At 39.7% G+C, this 26,884-nt stretch overlaps 1 protein-coding gene across 3 annotated transcripts in view; it reads right to left on the reverse strand.

The window, feature by feature from the left end:
* The window catches only part of LOC130265250 (MOB kinase activator 3B), an 87,017-nt gene that overhangs the window by 16,389 nt on the left and 43,744 nt on the right, over positions 1 to 26,884 (reverse strand). For all 3 annotated transcript variants that reach the window (XR_008842575.1, XM_056514172.1, XM_056514173.1), the window contains one exon: positions 3,484 to 3,686. Coding sequence is in view for 2 of the 3 variants with exons in the window: in XM_056514172.1 (XP_056370147.1) it covers positions 3,484 to 3,686 (203 nt within the window). In the remaining variant the exon portion in view is untranslated. The remainder of the gene's footprint in view (positions 1 to 3,483; positions 3,687 to 26,884) is intronic.

Here is a 26,884-nt window from a genome sequence, read left to right on the forward strand (position 1 = left end):
AAATATCAGATGAAACTGTTTTCAGAAATGGATCATGCTATATAGCTAATGAAAGATTTTACACTGAGAATAATGAGGCAAAAAAATCATAATGCCCTCGTTTATCCTGCAGATGAAGTCCATGCTCATGGAGGCAATTACCAGCTTCACCACTTTTACACATTCAGTTCCACTGATGGTTATCACTTCCAGTTGATAGACCCAGTTGCTAATGTGGCTGATAGTCTCTGCATGTAAATGAAATCACCATTTCAAAAGTAAGCAGAACAGTGCATGTAAGCAATATCTTTCTCTACTTTTTTCATTCAAATGTAATTACTATTTTCTGTTCTTATGAAAAAAATGTTTATAAAAATTACTTTGAGAAAAAGTGTAATGTTTTCATAGGATATGATTTATTAAAAAATTATTGAGAAGACTAAGCGAAGCAGATTACTGTATTCTGCTGTCTATTATCCCTGATCTCAGAAGAAAATTTCACTATCATCAATAGTTTCCAGTTATTTAGGAATCTGCTGGAAAATGAACTGATTTGCACTGCTATCAAACTGATGTGGTTGGACTGAGGTTTCCCTCCCACTAGCACCTTTAAAGGCCTCCTCACCAGCTTGACAAGCCTATGGCTGAAATTGCTCTTTCCCTCCTCTGACTGATGGGCCCATCAGACCCCTCCAGGCCAGGCTCCTAAAAGCTTGCTCACTTAAGTCCTACATACTATAGAGTTCATTGTCAGAGAAAAGGGATCACTGTAAGGAGGTAGAGGGATTATACTTGCCGTAGCTGTGCTAATGTTCGAACAACAGACTGATGTGCTGAGGCAGCTGCATAAAGATTCTCACTAAAATGTATGTTTAGATGCTGTGTTTGACAAGCTGTCATCTACAAAGGCTGAGGGTGGTATGGAGGTAATAGGCACCTCCTGCCTATGGTGTTTTGGCCATTGGAAGAGGCTCAGAGGTGAATTAAGGTGAAGAACTGGCAGTGGGAATGAAAGCTGGCCACACAGGGAAATGGCACAAAACAAATAACACATCTTAAAGCTAAGTATGTTTCCCCATAACATTCCCATGGAGGCATACTTTAAAGGTCTTCTGAGAACTGTCATGGTGCTGCCTTGTCTTTGTGTTGGTTGCAGAAAAGAAATCATACAGTTCTTTTTCCCTAAATTAATCAATTGGACATGTTTTTTGCTCAGGACTCCTTGTAGGGTCAGTAACCATGTTGTTTTCCTCTTTTGTCCTCATATAAAACAACGCTATGGAAGACTCAAGAATCTGTCAAATTAACCTGCTGATGGGTATGGGAAAATGACATGTAGCATTTTAAACTATAACCACCTCTTTGACTGCAGAAAGGATAAGTTATGCAACTCCCAGATAGGAGGGAGAACCCTATTTGAATTATTTGCTTCCTTTCATTTTATAACTACTGCACTGGGTTGCAAAAGACTGATAAAATCTATTTTAAACATAGAGCATAAGTCCTACAGACTAATATTATGATTCATCTGCTGCCAACTTCACCAATTATTCTCCCTTCTTAAAGTTCTGTTGATAAATCAGTCATCTTCCCATTTATTAAAGCAGTCTGTTTATTTAATCATCTCTTGGCTCTTTTTCTAATTAAGGGAGATAATGCAGGCTTGTATCCTGTCAATGACGAACCTGGCAGTCCACAGGTTGTCCTCAACTACCACATTAAAATTCAACACTATTTATAATGCCTGCTTTGTTTGGCAATTCCCTTCCTTCTCCTTGCTCAGCTGAAGATAAAAATACAGGCATGGGGTTTTTTTCTGCATTTCCACACTGCTGACAAGCACCCAAGGACAGGAAGAGGGAAGCAGGTAAAACATTTACTTGGGAGATGGTCAATCCCAACAAAGTTAATAGTTATACTATGATCCCAAGAATAATTTTTTAAAGGAAGGAATACAAAAGGAAACCACACAACAATTGGAGCACATTCCCATCTTGCTCTGCTGCTGGACTTGAGTAACCTCCATTCTGGCCCCAAACCTTCCTGTGTCAGCTTTGTGCAGGGGTATTGATACCCACTAACTGCAGCATTAAACCATTTTTGTCCCCTCTCTATTCTAAAGCTCTTGTAACTGACTTAAGACCACCTCTATTCCTATGTCTGAGATATTCTGGTTTGTATCTTGCTTATGATTCAAGTTCAGTATTTAATAGCTAAAGGCTAACCTAGCATCACAAGTCTGGCAGAAAAACTCTCTTTAGCAGGGCTGCCTTTTATCTCTTAGGATATATTTATACAGCATATTAAATTCTCCTATGCAGAAAAAAAAATAGATACATTTCAGCTTATCAATACATGCCAAATGATGTGTCTTTCAGTGGGCCTTGCAAACTGGTGAAAACACGATGACACGTTTTTGTCTTTCTTCACAGACTCTCCTCCAATCAGTGTAAGTATATACAAGAACCACACCTGAAACAGCTCCAATTCCTGCAGAAACGCAGGCAGACATCACTTTGCAACACTTTCAGAATTGTTGCATAATCAACTATGCTACACATGCCTTGCAATGTGCCTTTATGTGAAACAACTAAAGCATGACGTGATCCTGGGTACCCTTTCTAGGTGACACAGGGACTTGGACTACATGATATCCACATGTGCCAGCCAATACCTCAGCTGTCCTGTCATTCTTGTACAAAAAGAGAAAACATAAAACCCAGTGATTCTAATTGGCTGAATGATACAGTATATTTTAAATTCTGACCTAGGGAGAAATGTTCTCTGATCCCTTTTAAACGTGGCTAAATACCCACAGTGAGGATTTGAACTGCTTTCTGAATTGTCCCTTACTTTTCCTTCTCTGCTTGTACTTTTTTTATTTGTATTTGCAACCATTTCTGGGGCCTTGCTTCTGGAAACAATTATTTTAATTTAAATCTATTTCAGTCCACAAGGAAGTGTCTGGTTTTGTTACACTGCTAATTATCTGAACCTCTGTCTCACTTCATCTATCTCACTTAGATTCAGAGTGTGCTCTGGATCTAACACACTTAATACCTTCAAGAGCACCTACTTAAAGAGTTAAAAAAACCTCAAAGTTCACCTTTGTATAGATAACTGTTCCCTTTACATGACTTTAAATGACTGCTCTGAGTTATTGCCATGCTGTTACTGAGCAGTGAAAACAGACAAATAAAAACTATATACTAAATATACAGTACAGGAAGAAACAGAAGACAGAAACAGAAAACTTCTATTTTCAAATGCCAGGATTTTTCCATACAACATACATTGCACTTTTTCTATAGTGCCTACTGAAGATTTCACAAATACTGCAGAAGGAAGGGGTCTATGCAGAGAAGCAGAGTTCTTCCCTTTAAATTGCTTATGTAGAACAACTGACCTTGTTCCTAAAGGAAATTCACTGCAACAAGGTTGAGAAAGTCTTGGTGAAGGAAGGAGGAAAATTTCCTAGAGCTTTTGCCCAGACCCCACACTTACCAAAGGCTCTAGCTCTTTGCGGTCTATGAGGTTGAGCTCTGTCACAAAATAATAAAAATGCTTGTAGCAGGTGTTGACGTGGGCCTCAGCCCCCATAAGGATGATACGGTCGAAGTGATGGATGTAGACATGAACGAACACCCGAAAAAGCCGACAGAGTATCTTCTTGCAGATCTGGAGGAAGTTCTTTGGAAAGGGAACACCTGTGAATAGAGAAGGCAAGGTTGTCATAACCACCCTGTCATCCTCCCAAGACAAAAGCTTTATTGCCAAGTGTGAGATTGTAACTGCAAACTAGGTTATGACTTCTTAGGCCTCCTTTCCAACCTGGAAGATCACTTTATGGTTACATTTATTTGACAGCTAGCACCAAAGATAGCCAAATACTTAAACAACTTTAATGGATCAAGACTGACAGGAACAAGTTCTTTTTTTCCCCGTGTATAATTTAATGAATACATCTGGTATTGTAACATTCAGAAAGGCGATTTTCACCGCAGTGCCCACCAGCCTATTAACATCAGTGGATTTACGTCATGCAATAACTGTTCCTCTAAGTGATACATGCAGAGGACTTCTTAGAAGTAACACAGTCTTCCTACTCGTATTACTCAACAGTGGCATTTCACAGCATCAAATTTAATAAGAAATTTGAAATAACTGACAGAAGGATCCCTTAGCTTTCATCTTCCTCCTAGTTACAGGTACCAATCTGATTGCTCCTTTAATAGAAAATCTTTTGAAGAGATACAGGAATGACTCTTTCAAAAAACTTTTAAAGTTACACTACTTTGTGGCTGGAGACTCCAACTGCAAAAGCACCATTTGCTAATAAACTGTCAGGCATCAATAATGGGGCATGAATTTCTTCAGAACAGCTCTCCATTAAAGACTAATCTTGCATGGAGTTATGTGCTACTAAGCTGTCCCCAGACTCTTAAAGTTTCATTTCCTTCTAAGATTATCTCTCAGACATAATGACTTTAGTCCCACGCTCACAACTTTACTATTACTTTACTTTGTTGCACAGTCTGCTGATTTTTTAGTTATCTAATTCATGTTTTAGTTGGATTTGAACCACATAAATGCAACTATTTCTTCTTAAGAAAAAAAAACACCTCACAGCCAAGCATTTCCATACTGCCTAAAAGTCCAGTTCATGCTCTGAACAAGAGAAACATTTATTATTGCCAGAAATTAACACTTTTGCAAGCTTTCTAGCTTTCAAATTTTAGTTTCCTGTTAAATATTGCTCAGCACTCATAAGAGTGGTGAATTAATGGACAAATTGCCCAGTTTCTCTGAGGGTGATGTGAGGACATACAGAGAGAATTTCCATACCAAACCCAGATTTTTGATTACAGATGACATAAATTATCAACTATAGCTGTAACCAGTCTGCATCTGATCAACATAAATATGCATCTTATTTTGGATTCTCTGGCCAAGGAGGTACCAGGATATATCCACTGTGGATATGAACACTGGTGTGCCCATCAGCATGTGAGTAGTGAAACACACTGCAGAAGTATCCCTGAACTGCTTCTGCATTTGCCACTGCTGAGGTGCAGAAAAAGTTGGGAAATGTCTTGAGTTTTTTTGGCCAGTACTGGGTTCACCAGATATTTCAAAATCCATTTGAAATAATTTTAAGTAGCTTGTAGAGATGCAGTGCTGCCCTTCTTATTCCTGATGTACAAACCAAGGATCAGAAAAATAGCTGCATCTATCAAAACACAGCTACTTTATCTTCTTAAGAAATGCTTGCTTTTTGTTGTCAAATTCATCCATTGAAGTGCCAAAGCTATTATGGAGGGTCACTGAGGAGAAAGGCTTGAATGCTCAAGACATGAACTGAGACATGGTTAAATTATAGAAATGACAGTACATAGAGATGTCTTGGCAATGTCTAAATTGCAACTTCACACAATTAGCCAAGAACCTGGATTATAACAATTGTTGTTATTTCCAAGGGCAAATAAACATAATCTATCAAAAACATAATAGAAACCCCATGCTCATTTACCAGGGGGATCACATTCACACTCCAGCCATCAGACCATGGCTAAATTCAGAAATGGTTACAGCAGCAATCTGCTTTACATTTCTGTAAAATATACCCACACCAGAAATTTAAAAATATACCCCCAAAAATATTGAGACCTAAAAAAGGGGGAAGGGGAATAACTGGAACTTTTCACTACAAGCTGGTTTGCTGAACTGAGAGATGAATTCTTGAAAGTGCTGTATTTTCTAATCCAGAACAGATATGGTCCAAAATGGAGAATAATTGGTTTTATCTTCCAAGGGCTGACACATAATTACAACGACATTCTTCAGTAATAATGAAGACATTCCTACTTCTGTATTAACTAACTAAAACAATCTGAATAAACCAAGCTGAAAAATCCTTTAACTTCTCTTCAGGCCGTGTTCCCACTTCACAGTTATAGGCATTAAGTGTAAAAGCCACAGAGCACTGTTTCTGCTCCAAGAGAGGACTTTTATCTGACAGTTTTCTAGGTGAATTATACAGTCAATTTGAGAACATAGAAACAAAATATTTAAAAATATAGTTGGTATAGAACAGCCTAGGATTCATAATAAACTTGCAGCATTTCCCCCTGCTCTTCACGTGAATCAAGATTTCAGACAAACTGTGTAGCTTCACTTGCTGTTGCAGAATTTCCCCTGTTTTGTGAAGTTGTATCCGATTCATTTACTCTTAAATAAACAGCGAAGTATTGCTACTATCACAAGTATATAATTTGGGCACAGCAGAATTGGTAATGGCTCTCTGATTTCTTTCTGATTCTAGCAAAACTGATTTACAAACTAACACAGTATCCTAAACCACTTCCTAGTATCACTGAAAGCAACTGATAACTGTGTATTGAGCTACCTACACTCCTCAGTCTTGAGGAGGCTGTCAGCTTGTCTTTTTGTCCCTGGCACACAGAAGAGGTTCAAAATCTGGTCAGCCTCAAGGTACAAATGCACATATTGAGGTGCCTGCAGCCCTGTTTTGAACATACACCCTGCTGCTCTTTGTGCTCAAAATTAGATAAAAGAGAACAGATTCTGACCTCAATTACAATAGAGTGAACTCAAAGTAATGCCATCAAAATTGAGAGAAATCAGAGCAAAATGATTCTAGATTTATATTCTGAGGTCAGAATTTGGCCTAATGTTTTGTTCCCATTGCAACTCTAAAGTTATAAATAAACCAGCCACAGAACAGAGTAATTACAAGTGGCTCTTGGGACTGGACTAACTTATATTTAGATAATTCAATTTGTTAAGAAGCCTGTTCTCTATCCTTCATCTCAGCCACAGCAGTTTTTGCCTTAAAATCATCAAAGTTGGAAGAGAACTACAAGATCATCCAGTCCAACAGTCCAACCCAGAACTACGACTGTAGTCCCTAAAACACTAAACCACACCACCAGCACCAGACCCAGGTGCCTCTTGAACACTTCCAGGGATGGCAACTCCACCACAGGCAGCCTGTTCCAGTGCCTGACCACCTGGTAGCGAGGTTTTTTTTCTAATTACTGATCTGAGCTTCTCCTGTCTCAGTTTAAGGCCATTTCCTTTTGTCCTCTCACTGCAGGCACAGCAGGATCAACCAATCCCCACCTCCAGTCAGCTGGAACTTCTCCAGTTAACCAGGACTGCTGACAGATGACTGACAGGGGTTTGGCAAGTTCTTCCACCAGTTCCCTCATTACTATGGGGTGGATCTCATCAAGTGCCACAGACTTGTGTCTAACTGGCAGAGCAGGTCACTAACCTCCACCTGGATTATTTGGACTTCACTCAGCTCCCTGTCCCTAACTCTAAGCTTAGAGTAAGCTTAGATAAGTTGTCCTGAGGACAACTGATCTTGATATTAAAGACAAAGACAAAAAACGTATTAAGTACATCAGCCTTTTCCTCATCCTTTGTCACTACACTACCTTCTGTAGTCAACAAGTGATGGAGACTCTCCTTAGTCCTCCTTTTCATGCCAATGTATTTATAGAAAGTTTTTTCACTGTCCTTAACTGGAGGCCAAATCAAGTTCTAGCTGAGCTTTGGCCCTTCTAATCTCCTCCCTCCATGGCCTCACTGCATCCTGATAGTTCTGTGAAGTTACCTGGTCCTTCTTCCAGAAATAACAGATTTATTTTTTCCCTAAATTCCAGCTGAAGTTTTCTGTTTAACGAGGTCAGTCTTATTCCTGACAACTTGTCTTTCTACATGTGGGGACAGCCTGCTTCTGAATATTTAATAATTCCTTTCTAAAATACATCCAGCCTTCCTTTCCTCTTCAGGGCTGAGTCTCAAGAGATTCTTGTCAATCAATCTCTTAGACATGCCAAAGTCTGCCTGCTGGAAGACCAAGGTGAAGGTTCTGCTGGTGCCCCTCATTACTTCACCCAGTATTGAAAACTAACATTTCATGGTCGCTATGCCCAAGACAGCCACTGACAACCATATCACCCACTAGTCCCTCTTTGTTCACAGTCAACCAGTCTAGCAGGGCACCTCCTCTAGTAGGCTCATTTACCAGTTGTGTGACGAAGTTGTCTTCCACACACTTCAGGAACCTTCTAGACTGCTTTCTCTCTTGTATTTCCAGCAGACACTTGGCAAGTTTAAATTACCCACAAGTATTACAGCTGTAGAACGAGAGACTTTTGCCAGTGCTTACAGAATGCCTCATCAGTCTGTTCATCCTGGCTGGGTGGTTTAGCAGACTCCCACCACCTGCCCTACTGATCTTTGCCCTGATCTTCACCTATAGGCATCAACCTTGTCGTCTTCATCATCATCACTTTCAATACAATCAAAACACTCCCTAATGTACAGTGCTACCCCACCCCCTCTGCTGTTTTGCCCATCTTTTCTGAAGAGTTTATAGACATCTATTGCAGCACTCTAGTCATGGGAGTCATTCCACCAAGTTTCCGTGATGGCAAATACATCCTGCTCCACAGTGGTTTTCAGCTCCTCCTGTTTGTTATCCACATGCATTTGTGTAGGTGCACTTCAGCTGGGCTGTCCATTGCACCCCCAAATCTGGCATGTCACCCTCAGGCTCATCTCTAAGAGCCTGGCCTTATCCCCTTCCCCTTTCTAACCCAGTGATCACAACGTGATCATGGAGAGATAACGTAAACTCATCAAACTAGACTGCTCAGTTACAGTTTTTAAAAGACAAAGATGTTCCTGAAATTTTTGAGCTAGCTGAATCTTTCTGAAAGATGTATTTCTATGAATGAAATGGCAGCCTTGATTCAGTGCTGTCATAATGGAAGAAAATAACAAAAGGATTTTGGTTAACATTTTGGTTAAGCTGGCATTTGAAACCCTAGAGTTCCCCAATATGTTCCAAGAAGGTGCAAGCAGCTTTTAAATGTTTTAGTCATACTGCATAAGTTCCTTTAATTCAGAATTACATATGCAATTGGGAAATAATACAGTGGGGCTTAGATAGGCACGGTATTAACCAGTAGCACACAGAGTGAATATGACTTTATACCTGTAGTTCTCAGGGGTGTGGGCCATACATGCCACTTCTGTACTTAGGGTGATGTACTCCTGCAAAAAAGCTGCAACCATGTGCTCTGGTGACATATCACAGAATCACAGAATTGCTAGGGTTGGCTGGCCCCAGCCTTTATGTTTTCAATTGGTATCTCCTTGTTTGTTAACACATGGTCCAGCAACACACCTTTCCTCACTGGCTCCTCCATGACTTGCATGAAAAAGTTATCTTCAGTAAATTGCAGGAACTTCCTAGAGTTTATTGGAGATAAAGACTGTGCTGGACTGTATTGTCCCTTCAGCAATACCAGGGTGGTCGAACTCCCCAGGAGAATCAGAGCCTGTGACCACAAGGCTATTTCTAACAGCTCACAGAAAGCCTCATCAACTTCCTCCTTCTGATCATGTAGACTATTTTGCCCATCCCTCAATTCTTGCCCCTAAATTCTTAGCTGGGTAGAGCTCCAGAGTCATGATTATGTGTCAGTATAACTAATCTGCTGTGGAAGATCCATTTTCACCATAGCAACAAAATTAGATTTGTTAGATCACTGCATTTGAGCAAGTGTGTATTGCATAAATATATCTATATACACATATATATATATATATATGTGTACACACACACACACATATATATATATATGTATCATATATATGTATTTATATCTCTTCTGGGACATAAAATATAGCAGCCATTTGGCAGTATAACAACTTAGGAAGGGAAACAAGAGTATATTAACATTGATGAACATAAGGAAAAAGTATGTAAGTTTGTACAACACTGGAGATTGGCCAAGCTATCAGTGGAAAAGCATTCCTCCCTACTTGTAAATATTCATGCAATACTTGCTATGAACTGACAATTTCTTGGAAATTATGTGGTTTTGGCTTTCCATGCTGAATGTAGCATAGCACAGCTTTTACTTTCCTTAACTCCTGATGTCTTCAGTAACAAAGATTCTGGTTGCCCATTAATTTCACAGGGACACTGGAAGACACATGCTTTTCTAAGGGCCCCTCTCCAGAAGGGCTGCAAGAGGCAGCAAAATGAAACATTATCAGAAGCAGCAATCATCACAATATTGGTGATGCACTCAGAACCAGACCTATTGTCCGCAACACACAGATATTCCAGCAGTTAACAAAAAAACACAGGCCCCACTTCTGGCAAAATTCAGCATGACATTAACAAGCAGCTGTAGCTGACAGGTTAATATCACAAAAGAAAACTTTGTTCTTAAGATGATTACTGTGCTAAATTAATTCTCAGCAGGCCATTAGAAACAGTCAGGCAACTTAACTCCTCCCACTGCAGCTCTTGTGTCCTCTTATGCAATGCTTGCTGACTTAGGAAGCTTGTATGTGTATGAGAATATTCTCAGTGCATATCAAGAGATGATTCATAAAAGGAAAGCAATTTCAAATTATTCTGGAAAAGGAACCAGAGTACACAGGACTTGACACTCAGAGGTGACAGCACTTTCAAAGAAATTTCAGTTTATATCAGCAGGCAAAAACATGTGCACATGCATACACACACACACACACACACACACACACACACACACACACACACAAAATTCATACATAGGCAAGCAGGGAAGGCTAAAGAAAAGCTATCATTGACTGACAGTGCTTGGATTCAGCATAATTCCAAACCAGGAACAAAACCATATAAAGGGACTTTCAATATTTTTACTGCAGATGCCCCATAAGACCTGTGTACTGGCCAAAGATGCTTGGATTTACAAGGCACTCAAAACCTACTCCTGTGCGAAAGGAGCTACTATAATTTAAACAGATTATCCCAGTATGTCATTAATAGATAAAACCTGACTCTTCAGATGCCATGGGGTCCATCTGGTACTGGAAAATCAAAGAGAGCTTAGCTTAATTTAATTGAAAACGAGTCTGGAAAATCAATAAGCAAAAGTATCTTACCTCTTTAAAAGAAAAAAACCTAAGCAGAATAATAGTACATTAATGTCATTAGCAAAAGACAGTTACAGAAACAATTTCAAAAGATGCAGTAACGTGACCTACATCAATGACTTTTGTAAGATACAGTCAGGGCTAAGTAAAATTTTGAAGAAAAATAAGTAAAAAAATACCAAATGCAGAACTGGATCAAAAGTTTTGGAAGAGAACAAATATAAGGGTTATTTTAAGACAATGGTTATTTTCGCCAAAAAATAAATTGATTTCTCTATCACCAAATTCAGCTGAAAAACAGAGGCACCCTAATTTCACTGGAGTAAATTTTTCTGGTCTAGGGATTAATTACAGGGTTAATACAAACCAAGCCCCTCCCTAAGTTGGCATCCACCATCCAATTCTAAAGTAAGGCAACAGTAAGAAAGTTAATTGTTCCATTCCCTCCAGTAGCACCTCATTAACATGAATGCTTAGATTTTTCTTGGATGATCAATTTCAGTGGCCTCTGAAGCTGGAGTACAATCTATTTTAGCTCAACCAGTCATAACACCTTGGCCTGCTTGACTTCCTTTTGCAGGTATTCACTTGGCAGTTTAGCCATTTTCTGCTATTTCAACTCAGTGCTCAGGTGTATTGCATCACCAAGAACAATCTGCTGCCCTCGGTGTGTAACTTTCATAAACATCTCCTCCCACTTTCAAGATCACAGAAAACTCCTAAAACTTTCCCACTGCCTTTTACTTTATTCCTTCAGGCAGTGAAGTTTCACCACACTCTTGGGAGTTCATGCTGTATATGGCTTTAGATTGAGATTGTCCATTGCCCTGAACCATGTGCTGCCTCTTATACATTCCCAGCATCCACTGTAAGGCTTATCCAAAGAATCTTGCATTTCTGTCATGCACATAGTCACCTGATATAAAATAATTAATAATTTCTGAAAATTTAAAAGTTGATCCAAGCTTTTCCTTTTTGACCACCAACATTAAAAGTAAACATTAAGAGAGTTTCATGCTTCTGTTTTTTTTAAAAAAAGGATGATGTTAAAAAGCAAGTAATAGAAATTGGAAGCTTTGTGGCTATCTCTCTTGGAATAAACATGTTAGAAAAAAAATAATGTGGAGTTCAAATGTGGTATGCAGATGATAAGTTTAATAGGTATCTTTAAGCACCATTAGATAATTTTACAGCTCGTCCTTGGCCAACAAGGGGAAATAGGCCATTAAAATTGCAGTACTAAGAAAGAACCATCTGCCAAAGCCTGCAGGGGCTGACTGGCTGAATTAGTGGCTGGTGTCTGCAGCTGAGAGGCCTCATGTCTTTTTCTATCTCAGTCAACAGGAATTAACAATAGGAATTTTAAAAAAGAAAGCATTGTCCATTTTGCTCTGGAAGGAGTATTGGAAGTACACCCAGGAAGTCAAACTACTTGCCTTTTTGGGATCATATTCTGATCAACAGATTGTTAGTCAAAACTTTAGTCATTAGGTAACAGAACTGGTGGTGGAAGATAACAACTTTGAATTCCTATCTGAATAAATCTAGACCTATCTGAATAAATCTAGACCAGATTAATATATACATTATAGAGGAGAATGCTGGGAATATATAGCGGCCAAGAAGAGAGAAAATATGAAGAAGAGAAAGATATCATTTGTTCTATTCTAGAAGAAAATATTATGAAGAAAAAGAAAAGCAAAAATAATCTGAAACTAGTAAGCCTGATCTTCAATATTCTAGTTTTTGTAGTCCTAGCCATACTACAAAGAAGGCAATTTTCAGTTTTTAATAATTTAAAATTTATCTGTAATTTGATTCATAATCTGTATTTCTATCCTATTTTTTCTTTTTGTTTACAGAACATATCATCCAAATGTATTTTCTGAACAAGTAAGTGTGTATAAGTAGCTATACTCGGAGAGGTTTTACAGAAATGGATTTTGCTTGCCACACCTTCTGTTATCCCTCTCCAGAGCCACCTGCCTGTGTCTCCAGCAGCTGTCAGCTACACTGCCTCAAGGGGTTTTGGAAGAAGGGGGTTGACATCTACCAGATACAGCATACAACATTTTGTCAGGTCAGATTCAGGCTAGTTTGCCATCTAGGGTTATACCACAAATGCCATTTAAAATGTAGTTACATGCACATGAGGAATTATAACACTTGTTCTAAGTGACCATATTATAAATGTTGATGGAATGGTTAGAGGACTGCAATGAAGGGATGCAGGCCTTTAAGGAGAGAGAGGCAGCACCTGCTGCATATGAGAGCATTTGAACTCTAAACAGCTCTGCCTTGGGACAGGAGAGGAGTCAGTGAAGAGCTTCTGCATCAAGATTAATGGGCAGACCAACATGATGGGAACATGCTATGGTTTTCCTGCTCAGGAAAATGTTGGTAATGCCTTCTGCAAAAAAGTGGAAGTTCAAGAGTCACAGCCTTTGCTCCTCAAGGGAAGCCTTAACACCCTTAAGATCTACTGGGAGGACAGTACAGCAGGACTCAAGTAATCCAGGATACATCTTGAGTGCTCTGCAACCTCCATGAACACACAGTGGAGGAGCCAAGAAGGAAAGCTGCTCACCCAAGTCTGATACTTAAAAAGATGGAAGAACTGTCAGGAAGCACAGAAGCTAGAAGCTGTCTTGGCTGCAGGGACTATAAAGTGGTGGAGGGCAGATCCTAAAAGATGATAGGAAGCCAAAAATCAAGACCACAGCCTTGGAGTACACAAAAAGCCATTTCCATCTTTTTGGGGGGTCTGCTTGGAAGAATACCATGGGATAAAAGGCTGTGGAGAAGAAGGTTCCAGAAGGACTGGCTGATATGAAAGGATCACCTACTGGAGCACAAGAAAGGTCTGTCCAGACAAGTATGAAATCAAGCAGGATAATCTTCGAGGAGGCCTGCATGGATGTGCAATGAGCATATTGCGTCTAACAGGAGCTGAATCTTGAAAGGTACATGAACAGCAAAAATAAAGGATTTTACAAAAGAAAAACAAAGGAAAATATGGGTCTGCTCCTTAATGAATAATGGGAACTGGTGACAAATGACACAGAAAAGTGAGAGCCTTCCTAGGCTCATTCTTTACTAATAAGACTGGCCTTTAGAAATCCAAGGCATCTAAGACCACAGGGAAAGTATGGAAAAAAGAATAATTACACTTTGTGGAGGAGAACTGACTTAGGGGAAGGTTAAGCATATTTGACATGCACAAATCCATGGGACCTGAAGGGATGCACCCAAAAGTTCTGAGGGAACTGTTATTGCAAGGCCACTCTTGATTCCCTTTGAAAGGTCATGTGGTTGAGGCATGTTCCTAGAAACAGGGAGAAAGCAAAAATCACTTCTATCTTCAAGAAGGATGAGCTGGAAATGTGGAGAACTCCAGAGCCTCACCTAAGTCTCTGGGAAGCTGTTGGGAGAAAATATTCCTGAAACACATTTTCAAATACATGAAGGACAAGACGTTTATTGAGAGCAGTCAGCATGTATTTATGAGGGGAAAACACACTTGTCCAACCTGATGACTTTAACAATGAGGTCACAAGCTAGACAGATAACATGAGGGGATCAGCTGATGTTGTTTACTTGACTCCAGTGCAGTCACTCGGTCTCTGCCATCACAGACAAGCTGACAAAGTGAGGGTTGGAAAAGTAGACAATGACATGGATTGAAAATGGGCTGATATGCTGGGTCCAAAAAGTTACTACCAGTGGCTTGAAATCCAGTTGGAGACAAGTCAGTACCTGTGTATCTCAAGGCTCAATATTGGGGCCAATACTGTTTAACCTTTTCACTGATGACCTGGGATACTGGGTCAGGGTACACTCTCAGGAGTTTGCAGACGACACAAAGCTGGGAAGAGTGACTGATAAATCATACAGGTGCAGTGCTGTTCAGAGGGACCTAAACAGGTTGGAAAAATAGGCAGAGAGAACTCTCATTAAGTTCAGCATGGGTAAATGCACAGCACTGCTCCTGGAGAGGAACAACTGAAGCACCAGTACATTCTGGCAGTTGAGTAGCTGGAAAGCAGCTTTGCTGAGGAGGACATTTGCATTCTGGCAGATCAGGCTGACCATAGTGAACAGTATGCTCTCAGAGTGAAAAAGGCCAATAGCATCCTCGGCTGCATTAGGAAGAGCACTAGCAGCAGGTCAAAGGAGGTGATCTTTCCCTCTACTCAGCCCTGGTGAGGCTGCACCTGAGTGCTTGGTCCTTAGTAGAAGAAAGGCATGGATATAACTGAACAATGTCAAGTGCAGGACCCCAGAGATAATGGATGAAGTAACTAGAACATCTCTCATATGCAGAGAGGCTCAGAGGTAGGACTTTTCCCTTTGAAAACAGAATACACCAGGGATCTTATGTAGGTGTGAGTACCTGATGAGAGAGAATGAAAATGAGGGGGCAGATTCTTCTCCATAGTCCAGCAGGACAAGAGGAAACCGGCACAAAATAAGACATGAAATATCACCTGGCCACAACAAAATGATTTTTTGCTCTGAAGGTGGTCAAGAACTCGAACAGGTTGCCCAGAAAGGTTGTGTAGTCTCCATCCATGGACTGAACAACCAGCTCTACATGGCCCTGTTTTGAGATCTTTTCCAGCCCAAATTATTCTGTGACTCCCTAATTTTGTCCAGTACAGCCCCATATGTGAGGATCAGTGCCAGAGAGCTCACTGCCTTACCACACTGCATTCATAGCCTTTAAGGAGTACCTTCATACCAGAGCTGCTAGGGTGTGGTTTAAACAAGATCACTTTAGGAGTTGAGGAGGCCTGTTCCCATCAACCAACCTGGATTTGTACTGCACAGCTCCCATCTGGACTTGTACAGCTATAGGAGTACTTTGACAGCACAACTTAGGTACCAGACCTAGACCACATGCTACTGATTACAGGTGTCTTGACAGGTTCACAGAGCAATTACTTTCCCAACAGCAAGAGAGGAATGGACACACACTTGCACTTGCATCCAACATCACAGCCTAGAGACTGGAAACAGATTCAGAGATGCAGACAGCTTAGATACATGCTCAACCAGGTATCTTGGTGAAGGCAGAATATGTCTGATACCGGACAGTTTATTTTCTCATTTCTGGAAGAGCAAAAGCCAGTTATCACTGGAAACATTTGTAAATATCTATCTTGTAGTCGGGGGCCAGAAATTTAGCAGGTGACAGTTTACATTATTATAACATGTGACACGCAATAAGATTGAAAAGGACTTGTTTAGCTCAAAAATTTAATATTCCAAAAATCAAACTATTAAAAGAAATGGGGACTCTGAATTCTCTAAAGCAGCAGTGTTTTAATAAGACCTTTAAATCCCTTTGTGGCCTCCATAGCTACATATCCCCATGATGTTGAAAGGAACTACAGTTCATTAGCTGTTGCTATTTCCAGTGAGCTTTCATGTGTTTAACTGCAGGATAAAGTAAGAGTTGAAATAGCTTTCAAAAGTAGCTGTATTATTTTTCCATGATCTCTGCAGCTGCCTGACACAACTTTTGTAAAAGCAGAAATCCAGTTTTGTTGTCCCACACGTAAACGGGGTTTGGTGCACCACAGTAGTGCTGGTGTACGTCTGAGGACCCCACATGTTCAAGAAATTTTCTATGACCTTATGACATAAGCAGTCACTTAGCCAAAGTGCTAAGTAGCACTAACTGCAAGTGGTGGAAAGAACTGCTATGGGTTTTTTCATCTACTTTTTGTTTTGGCCTACATACTCTGAAATACTTCCAATGACAGAATTCATTAGTTTAATGCTCCCAGTTATGCCATAAAGAACCAGCCTATCTTAGAAAGGTTTTAAAAAAGATTCAGGTTTTAGATTCAAAAATCTCACTGGAAGTCAATGATATTTAGAGCCCGTTGGGGGTTGAGTGTTTTTTTCTATTACTGTGTCAATTTAAAGAATTTTTTCCATTATCATGCCAATGGAGCTGGCCGGTTACACCCCAGATCTTTGATGACTCTGGACAAAAGGGGTAAGTGGGATCGGCTTGGAGAGGGGACTCGTGCTTCCGGCGAGCTCGGAGGAGGATCCCCCGGTCTTGGAGCCATGTGGCCGAAGGCAGGAGAGCCAGACCCTCTGCCATCACCTGCCCTGCATCTGCCCTGCTACAGCCTCCTGCCTCTGCGGACACAGCTGAGCACCAGAACCCAACGTTGAGCGAGTGCTGGCCGCTCCAGCCGCTCCCCCTGAGACCGGCGCGGCCGCAGCCGCCCCTTCCCGCCTCCGCTCCTGCCGAGAGAGAGCGTGCTCACAGCTAAAGAAAGGACTGGAACCGAGTAATCTGTTCTGTTTTGTTAGTAATTTTAACAACTGCTGTTGTTTCTCTGGTACAGTTAGATATATTAGTAAAAGAGCTGTTATTCCTACCCCCTTATCTCTGCCTCAGAGTCCTTGATGAAAATGTTATAATACTTGGGGGGGGAGTGGAATTCAGGTCTCTGTTTCAAAGGAAAACTTCTGTCTTTATTGGCAGACACCTGTCCTTCAAACTAGGACAGAGCCTGACTCTGCTTCCCCTATATTTATGAAACCAAGCCTGATGATAAAAAGCGCCAGAAATTGCACTACCAACAAAGCAGGATCCTGATAGAATGAACACAGCTTTTTAAAATTAGTCCTATAAAACACACACATACAGAAAAGCCTGCTCAAAAAATTGAAGGAAGGTCCTGTTGTCACCAGGGTTCACTTAGAGAATTAAAATATTTTTACAGTTTATTTAAAGAGGAACTGTAAAGACATATTGTAAATGGAATGAAAAGAAATTTTGCGTGCTTTAACAGCTGAGGCCTTATAATAGGAGACATGCTAGGGCAAGTTTGGGCAGATGATAGGAGAGATGAACAAGGGAAACCTTCATTTTAGCTAAGGCTATATTCTCTGTGATAATTTTTGCATCTTGAATATATACATTGCTTGCTTTACTGTCAAACTTTGCAGCTCACACCCTATCAGCTGAGTCTTTAGAAAGATGTCCTCAGTGTCCTCTACTATCTGTGGAGGCACAAGCTCCACAAACCTATCACAATGCTGATGGCAAACATCCACATGAGTGAATAACCCTATTTTTTTCGAGTCAATGAACTTCAGTTGTGTTTGGGTCTTTTCCTTCTTTTATCTTTTTCTTCTGTTGGTTTCTCAGAAGACAATTATATTACTATATCTTTCCTTCTTTTTTTTTTTTTTTTTTTTGTTTTTCAGTTTTCTGTTTCTTGACACCTTTTGCCATGTCTTGGAACATCAACAAATATTTGCAATCTCTGTGGCAAAAATATATCTTGTTAGTTAACTGATACTCAACCAGTGCCAGGTAAAATACATCCTTAGTACTAAATAAGCATTGTTTTTTGCTCAAAAGTTTTGGGTCTGGATGCAACTGCTACTGTGACATAAAATGTTTTCAACATATGCCTGTCCAAAGACAATTCATCAACTGCTCTTTTCTTTGCCAGGAAAATTCATGGGCAGAAATTCTCAATGCAGCCCAAAACAGTATAAAATTGAAATGCATAAAACAGGGAGTCATCATGAAGATATGACAGTAAAATTATCATTTGTGAGATTTTAATCAGAAATCTTCTACCAGAATCTTCCAAGCCAGAGAATATTTTGACACCTCTGAGACAATGTCTATCATGTGAATTGCTGGAAACTGGGAAATGGCATCTTTCCCTTTTCTTACATTCTTCTCCAATGAACGTCCTCTGTTTGGCTGAATGGACCCTTGCTCTGACCTTTACAGCTTTCCTTCAGGAGATTGTGTGTTTAAAAGCCAGAGATCTGGAATCAAATGTTCAAAGAAGTATAATCTTGTAGGTTCCGTGTAAACCAACAGCTAGGCAAAATCTTTCAGTTTGATCTTCAGTTTTAATTCCCCTAGAAACTGCATAAAGCATTCTCCTAGAGGGCTAGAAATGCATGGGATTGGGAATCTTTCTAAAGTCTTTCAGTTTTCATTCTCTTTACTCTAACTGCATATTACAGAGCTAGGAGTTTAAGAACAGATCAAAAGTACACTTGGCATCACTGACACTACCATGTGTTTGTGAACTGTTTCTGGATCCACAATCAAACTACTGTGCAAGTCAAGAAAAATAATTTTTACTTAGAATGCCCTACCTGAACAGCCACTTACATACTATGCAGACTTCTTTGAGTACCTGATATTTGGCCTTCAATTTGACAAGTGAAATAGTAACATTTATCATGCCTTACAGGGGTCTTGAACAACTACATGTCCTTAAAAAAACCCAAACAAAACCAAGCTCTAAAAATCCAGAAGAAAGGCAGTCATGGTAAGGCAACTAATTTTAAAATATATAAATTCTAAACAGATGTATTTTTATAATGCCTAAATATTCATTGGCACTTTTCTAAAAGGTATGATGTCATCCAGCACGTGGTTTGAATAGGTTTCTGCTGCTGAGTGCTACAGCCAGCTTCAGGGATTTGTCTATTACAGGACTAAGTTTTTTCTGTTAATTCTGGTTAGAGTCAATGCTCTATAACAAATAACAATCATTATTATTTCACTATGCTAATGTTGACAGAACACATTTATAGGTAAACTACAATGTTCTCAGTTCACCTGAACATCAGCCTTTTAAAAGAAAAGACACCTCTTTCCGTATCCAGATGAAAGGTTAGTCTATGAAAGACATGCTGTTCATTGCTCTCCCTTTTCTCCTCCAACTATTACTTGACTTTGATTACTTCCCTTCTTGATTATCTCTGACTTCCTGCTGATTACTCAGCAATCATCCCTTTTGTTTCTAAATGAGCCAAAGTGCCACTGATTCACATTATGAGAAGAAAATACAAGTTTCACTGTATATATTCAAGCATATGAAATGACACTGCCTTCCTGAAATTCCGAGACATGATTCACTGTGAGATGGAAAGAAATAAAAAATCCCCAATGTCAGCACTGTCAGTAAAAGCCTGTTTCACTCCATGCTGTTGCTGAGATGCTCTGAGCATTTGTCATGTCTTTTCTAATCTTTGAATTTCCTGCAAATGTTATTTTCTGCTCAGTCATACAAAACAATCACTGAACAGGTATCACACATAACCCCTATTCCAAGGATTCTAAGCCTGACTCAGAGGATTTTCCAAGTGAAGCAGAGTTCTGGAAAGGGCAGACACATGAAACACAATAGAGAACTGTGTTTCTAGGAAATTCCTATATCCATTTGCACATGAAGGACCCAACTGCTGGGATAAATTAGCTGCTGGACACCATCTTGGGCGAGTCTTCAAGGAAAAGGGAACAATTTAGGCCTTGGCTTTTGTGGTTTTTCTCCACTTGGAAACAATTATTTTAGGCTAAATGTGTAATCAAAAATGTGTAATGACTTGGGATTTCATATAAACAGTGTCAGGCACCAAAAATTACTTTTTATTTCCACAGCCAGTAATATGCACATGTAGTTTTGTTGCACTGTAACTGAAGAATTTGTACTGTAAGGGTTGTTTATTCCTGTGACACAGAGCTTACAACTCAGCCCAAGAATGACTATCAGTCTGCAGAGCCTTTCTCTGGTGAGCCTGTCATTAATGTGAGTTACAGCGTAACAACAGTCACTGCTTAGGCACATGGAGCTTGTACTGAACATCAGGGTAGGAGAAATAAAGTTTATTGCTTCAATACAGCTTGTGCAGACCTATCCACATGGCTTGCAGAAGGTAACAGAGAAGGCAACTATTTACACCATTCCTTTTACACATCAGATCTGTTTGTCAAGCACTTGTCCTGTCACAGATACATCTGTAAGACTGGCCTTTTTTTTTTGGCCTTGAATGCCAAAAGGCATATGCAGGATGCAAATTTTGTTTCCTGTTTCACTGCAAGCAGCTTCTGGAATGTGTTGGTTGATGGGTTTCAGTCAAAACTGCTCAGCTTACAGTCAGTTACAACGTTAAGAAGAGAACGAAAGACGAAAATTATTAAATTCCAGATTCTGTTGTATATCTGTACAGTTCCAGTCAAATAGAAAATAGATTTTTGTGGGGATAACAGCTCTGCACAGAGGTAACTTAAGGGCAGCTTGGAGACTGTAGATGAAGTTCTACAAGGCTTAAAAACCATGATCTATAAAGCTGTATGCCTCCCATGAATAGTCACAGAATGTTGCTTAATGAGAAAGCAAGCAAGTCAAATATAAAGGCCTGCACCAGTGGACTGAGAAAACACAACTCACAATTATCAAGGACTCACCTCCAATTAACACTCACTACCTACAGACATGCCTTATATTGGTCATATTTATAGAAGTGTTTGCATTGCAGCTCTGAAAAATCCAAGGCTTCTGCTTGATTTTTCTGAAACACTGAAAAGGTGTACAAGAGCATTTTATGCTTTCTTGGACAGACCCATAGAAACAGGGAGGAACAACCTACCAAAGCTTCTACATTTTGTTTAGGTTTTCTGAAATCAGGCAGTCCCCCAGCACACAATAGGTTTCCATGGTAGAACCAGAGCACACAATTGCCCTATCTAAGCATGAAGTATAAGCTGGTCAATATATTGTTGAGTTGCTTTCGTGTTTTCAGTTACTTTATTTTCTACCACTCAGTGTGGATCTATGTATGTACTATATGTGGATCTATGTGTGGATGTATGTATGTATGTATGTATGTACTTCAAAAACTTTCCTGCTATTTATTTTTTGAAGTTTCCATTAGCTAGGATGCTGTAGAAAATATGTCTTGGAAATATTACAGTACAACCAATTAATACGAACAATTCCATGCTCAAACCCCATTTTTGACAGGAAAACATCCATTTGCCCATTACTGGAACATTAAATGAAGAAACATGTTCTACAGAAGTGTCACTAGTATTTGAGTACACAGTATCAGCTGTAAATCCTGTAGGGTGCTGATAGTTTGGCAGCTATGACAAAGGCACTAGCAAGCTCTTCTCCCATTGTGAACCAGTGATGACTCGAACCTGCTTTCAAGAGTAATTCAGCTTTTCCTGAATGTTGCACATAAACTTAAATTGTTCTATTTTAATGAATGGCTGAATTACTCCATCACAGTCTTGTGGAACATATATGGCAAACCTTGGCCCCCTTGCTAAGGACAAAGAGACAGTGAATAAGCAGGAGGTTTGCGTGTACTGTAGAAAAGTTTTCTAACAAAATGAACATTGTCCTTAACAGTTCAAAGACTGACCATGATGCAAGACTGACATCTGCTTCTTCTTCTCCTCTACTTCCTAACCAACCTTATATGTTCATGCTCAGGGTTGCACGCATTTATATTTTTCAAAAACGAAAAGGCAACTGTCGTCCTCCAACTTAAAGTTATCTGTTAAGGTCCCAGGCCTTTCACAGCCCTTAATAATCAATACTAAAAGAAATACAGCTATATTTTTCAAGATCACATCATAGTCAAGATTTCAAGTTGTCTACCTCAAAGTACTGAGTAGCTAAGAAACAGAGTACTTACAATCCTCCGCATGGACTACATTGTGGCCCACATACCACAAAAATTGTGAATACAACACAAAGCTAAAGGGAAGCCATTCAGAGTCTCTGAAATAAACTCCCTTCAGAATGACCCCCATCTTTTGGTATGGCCTTAACACATGCAAACACACTCATGAAGAAAAGAAATATGTAAGATACAGTCATGTAGACAAGGACTAATCATGTCATGTGCAGCCCTACCAATGAGTGTTCAGCTGAAAACACTGACCAAACTAATATGATGGACAAGAACCTATCCTAGCAGAAATCATACCAAAAAGCTTTTCTCTGGAAATTATTTTTCTTCCTGTAATCTCTTGCTGACTTTTTTTTTTTTTTCTATGAGCATGTAAAGCTCCTAAAGGCAGAGAACTTCTGCAGAACTAGGCACAGAAATGTACTAATACAGTTGTATTTTAATGGTAAACACACAAGTGATTTAATCACACTTATAAATAATAATGTTGTAATAGTTTGGTGGTTTTCTGTGTGGCATTATCAGAATGAACAGTGTACTTACAAATGTTTCAGGTTATCTGAGTGTATAATTCTTGGCTTTGTGTTTAAAGATAAAAGAATATTGAAATCCTTTAGGTTTGAAAAACCCTTAAGATCATGTCGAATTGTAAACCTAACACTGCCAAATCCATCACTAAGACGTGCCAGAGAGACTACATGACATCTACATGTCATTTAAATATCTCCACATAACTCTACCACTTTTCTGGACAGCCTGTTCCAATGCTTTTCATGGAGAAATTTTTCCCAATATTCAATCAAAACTCCTCCTAGCACAACATGCGGCTATTTCCTCTTGTCCAGTTGCTCTCTATCTGGGAGCAGAGGCTGACCCTTGCCTGGCTGCAATCTTCCATCAGGTGGCTGTAGAGAGCAATGCCCCTTTCAGACTCCTTTCCTCCAGAGTTATCACTCCCAGCTCCCTCAGCCCTCCACATAAAGCCTATGCTCCAGACTCTTCACCAGCCCTGTTGCCCTTCTCTGAAATCGCTCCAGCACACCAATGTCCTTCTTGTAGGGAGGGGCCCAGAACCAGGCACAGGATGCAAGGTGGGCCTCACCAGTGCCAAGTACAAGGAGAAGATCACTGCCCTGGTCCTGCTGGCCACACCAGTTTTGATAAAAAGGCTCCCACATGGCTTTTAGCTGCACAATGCTTTTTTTTTATCCATGTATTTTCTATGTACATACTTGACTTTCTTCAAAAAAATACCAATGAAAGATATGAGAACCTAATTTAAAAACAACTAATAAGCTTTCTCCCTCCTAAAGTTTCTGATTTTGTTCCATTTTACATACTGTAAGTGAATTTAGAAGGCAAAATAATTCTATTTGAAAGAGGATGGAGAAACTTAAAAATAGTATTGATGTTTCTGTCTGAAACAAAGACCCTCTCTCGGATTTAGGCCTTCCAAAAGTTCCCTAGGAGCCAGCTAAGTGGCACTCTTGCCATTCAACAGTAAAGTCAAATTGAGATTTAGTTTAAACAAATTAGGACTAAATTATATTATTTTTATGCCTCTATGACCACACTTCATTGTGACGATTGTTACCATATATCTGGTGCAGCAGATGATGCCCTGTCCTAGATCTCTTCCCTTGTCCAGATTGTGCATAAAACATGCCCCAAAGTAGCAGTGTTGTCCTCAGAAGATTGACCTTAAGGATGAAAAAACATTTCTCAAAGTAAGAATTACCATTACTTTCCTATAATATTTCTGAGCTTAAACAACATCAATTTGGCAAAAATAAATTAGCAAAAAGTAGTCACCAAGAAAATTGATTCCTGTGATTCTTATTTTGTTTGTGTCCCAAACAATGAATCAGCGAAGTCATTATGGTATGTAAATTCTTCTCCTACACACATTCTTTCTTGCAGCCTGTGACACAAAGTCTTTTTTTATAAGGTTTCACATAAGAAGCTATTCTTCTTCTTCATCAGAGGAATGAATTCACACACCACTGCAGAATGCAGAGTACTCAGTTCACAAAAGCCCACTTTTCAAGGTAAAGCATATTCAAGGTATCACATTTCCCACAATTTTTGAGCAGGGCACAAGCTCAACCCCAGCATGCCTATTTAAACATTGTAGACATTGGCTGTGATGTGAAGGTGGGTAAAGAGAAAAGGTCATAAGTTCAGTTAGGGTAGAAGTTGTAGTCATGGCATTGCTGATTCTCTGAGAGATTAATTTAAGTAACGACAATATGTGGAAAGCTGAATCCCTCAAGAACAAGGAAGATGGCAGATATTGGACAGGCCACCCCACTTCCCACATGGAATGCCACTTCTGGCAAGTGTTTGTACTTCCTTCTTCCTCCAAAAACAGCATCGGACTGAGCAGAGACACTGAAACCTTTGCAGAACCAGTTACATCCCTCTGCTCTCAAGTTTTCCCTCCACCACCATTCATGCCACCATTTCAGTTGATTTCTTTTTTTCTGCCCTCAAGTTTGAGAAATGGAGAATGGAGGAAGAAAGCCACGGAAACCTGCTTTTTAGTCTGTTAGCAAAAGTGCTTTTTAGCCCTTAATGACTATCATAACACTGAAAATACATCACACAAGGCATCAGACTCCTGGTACACATTCTCCAGGTGAGACAGCATTCCTTCATACCACCAGTGCCAAATCCTTCTCCTGGAAAAGCAGGGAGTACACTAACAGATTTGCACTTACTTTCTACTGCATATATTTCCTTCTATGGTCAGAACTAGACTTAAGAACGGGCTGATTCATATGATCTGGCAGAGGACCTTTATGTACCTCAAATGGTACACTTACCAACAGACCAAAGGGGTACAACAGAGGAAGGCATGTGGAAAGGATAACAATGATATGGCTTGGGGACTGTCTAAACTACTCCCAGGCTTCAGTCCCTATTCTTGTATAAGTAGAATACCTAAACTAATCAAGGCATTTTAGATATCAGATACAAACAGGGAATCAAATTCTTCCAAGGCATAATCAGTCAGCAAGAAAGTAATACAGTGATAAGAAGACCAGATAGCTTAGCTCCTAACTGCATCACCCACCATCCAGATGGACTTAATTCAACTTTCATCAATCTTTTGTGATGGTGCTCCTGAAGCATGCTAGGTTTGTGGGCTTGTTCATCTGCCAGCTTAGGTTACTTAGAATCACCTGTTAGATCCTGAACCACAGGGACAGAAAAAACGTGCGAGGAGGAGGAAGCTCAGACATGTAATACAGTAGTAAAATATCTACCTGATATTTTCCAAGCACATATATTTCAAGACACCAACCTCTCTAAGAGGATAGCTGTGCTGGTGCTGTAACATTCATATAAGCATAGAATTTATAAAGCTTAATGACTGGATAAAAGCTGTAGCCATAGAACAGTGTGTGTCTTGCAGAATTTTCTTCATTTCATTGACACAAAGATTAATTCAAAGCTCTTGGAAGGCACATCCATGTTGAAGGAGTGATTAAGAAAGGGCAGCAACAGGGGCAAGCAGATAAGCTTTACAATATAAGACACTTGTATAGACCAAATTCATCAATAGTGTGACTACTGACAAAGATCAAGCAGAAAGGATTGTTTGGATTTTACATTAGTTTTCAGGTGGTAGACTACAGCTGTACGCATCCAGCACTGGGTGACTGAATTACCAGTTCACAGCCACTAATCTTACCCCTCACTTTGGTCCTTGGCAAAGCTTTGTCTTTAAAAGAAGGAAACATACCAGCTACAGAGATTGTGTATTTTTTATTGCGTGTGGGTGAAATGAAACAAAGGCAGCTCCTAGACAGTGCAATTGCAACAGCTGCCAAAAAATAAAGAATAAATATATGCAGGAAATGCCAGCAAACACCACTGTGCCCACACTATGGACACTTCCTCATACTTCAGAAGAGGAATAAGACAGATATAACTGTAAGAAAAGGTCAGTGATGTCAAACATGCTCCCCACATTTCTACAGGCTGTATTGTGAAGAGATCTTTGCTCAGAAAAAGTAGCTGAGCATAGCCTATTTACATCCACCAGTCATCTGTTCTTCTGCTGCTTCAGAGGACTGCCTCAAGCAGCAACCACTATTACTGGATAGAGATCCAGAAAAATTCTGACACAATATTGGTAGGAAACCATAGAAAAAATTGAATCATGTTCACAAGGGCCCTCCAGAATCTTGGTCTGCTTTTTTAGGTGCATTGTGGTGACACACTGGGCTCCTTTCTTTGGAAGCAGCATCACATACATGCTCTGTGCAAAAAGTGAAGCTGCTAGCTACCAGAATTTACTAGTCAAACATGGAACGGCTGAACTATTGATAAAGATACATTAATTTTTCAGCTGAAGTCCTAGGCTTTAAATATGATTTAAGTAGTTTTTTAAAATTTTGATCAGTCACAATGAGGCTATTTGATTACATTAATTACTTTT

The sequence above is a fragment of the Oenanthe melanoleuca genome, chromosome Z (assembly GCF_029582105.1).
Source record: "Oenanthe melanoleuca isolate GR-GAL-2019-014 chromosome Z, OMel1.0, whole genome shotgun sequence".
Taxonomy (NCBI): domain Eukaryota; kingdom Metazoa; phylum Chordata; class Aves; order Passeriformes; family Muscicapidae; genus Oenanthe; species Oenanthe melanoleuca.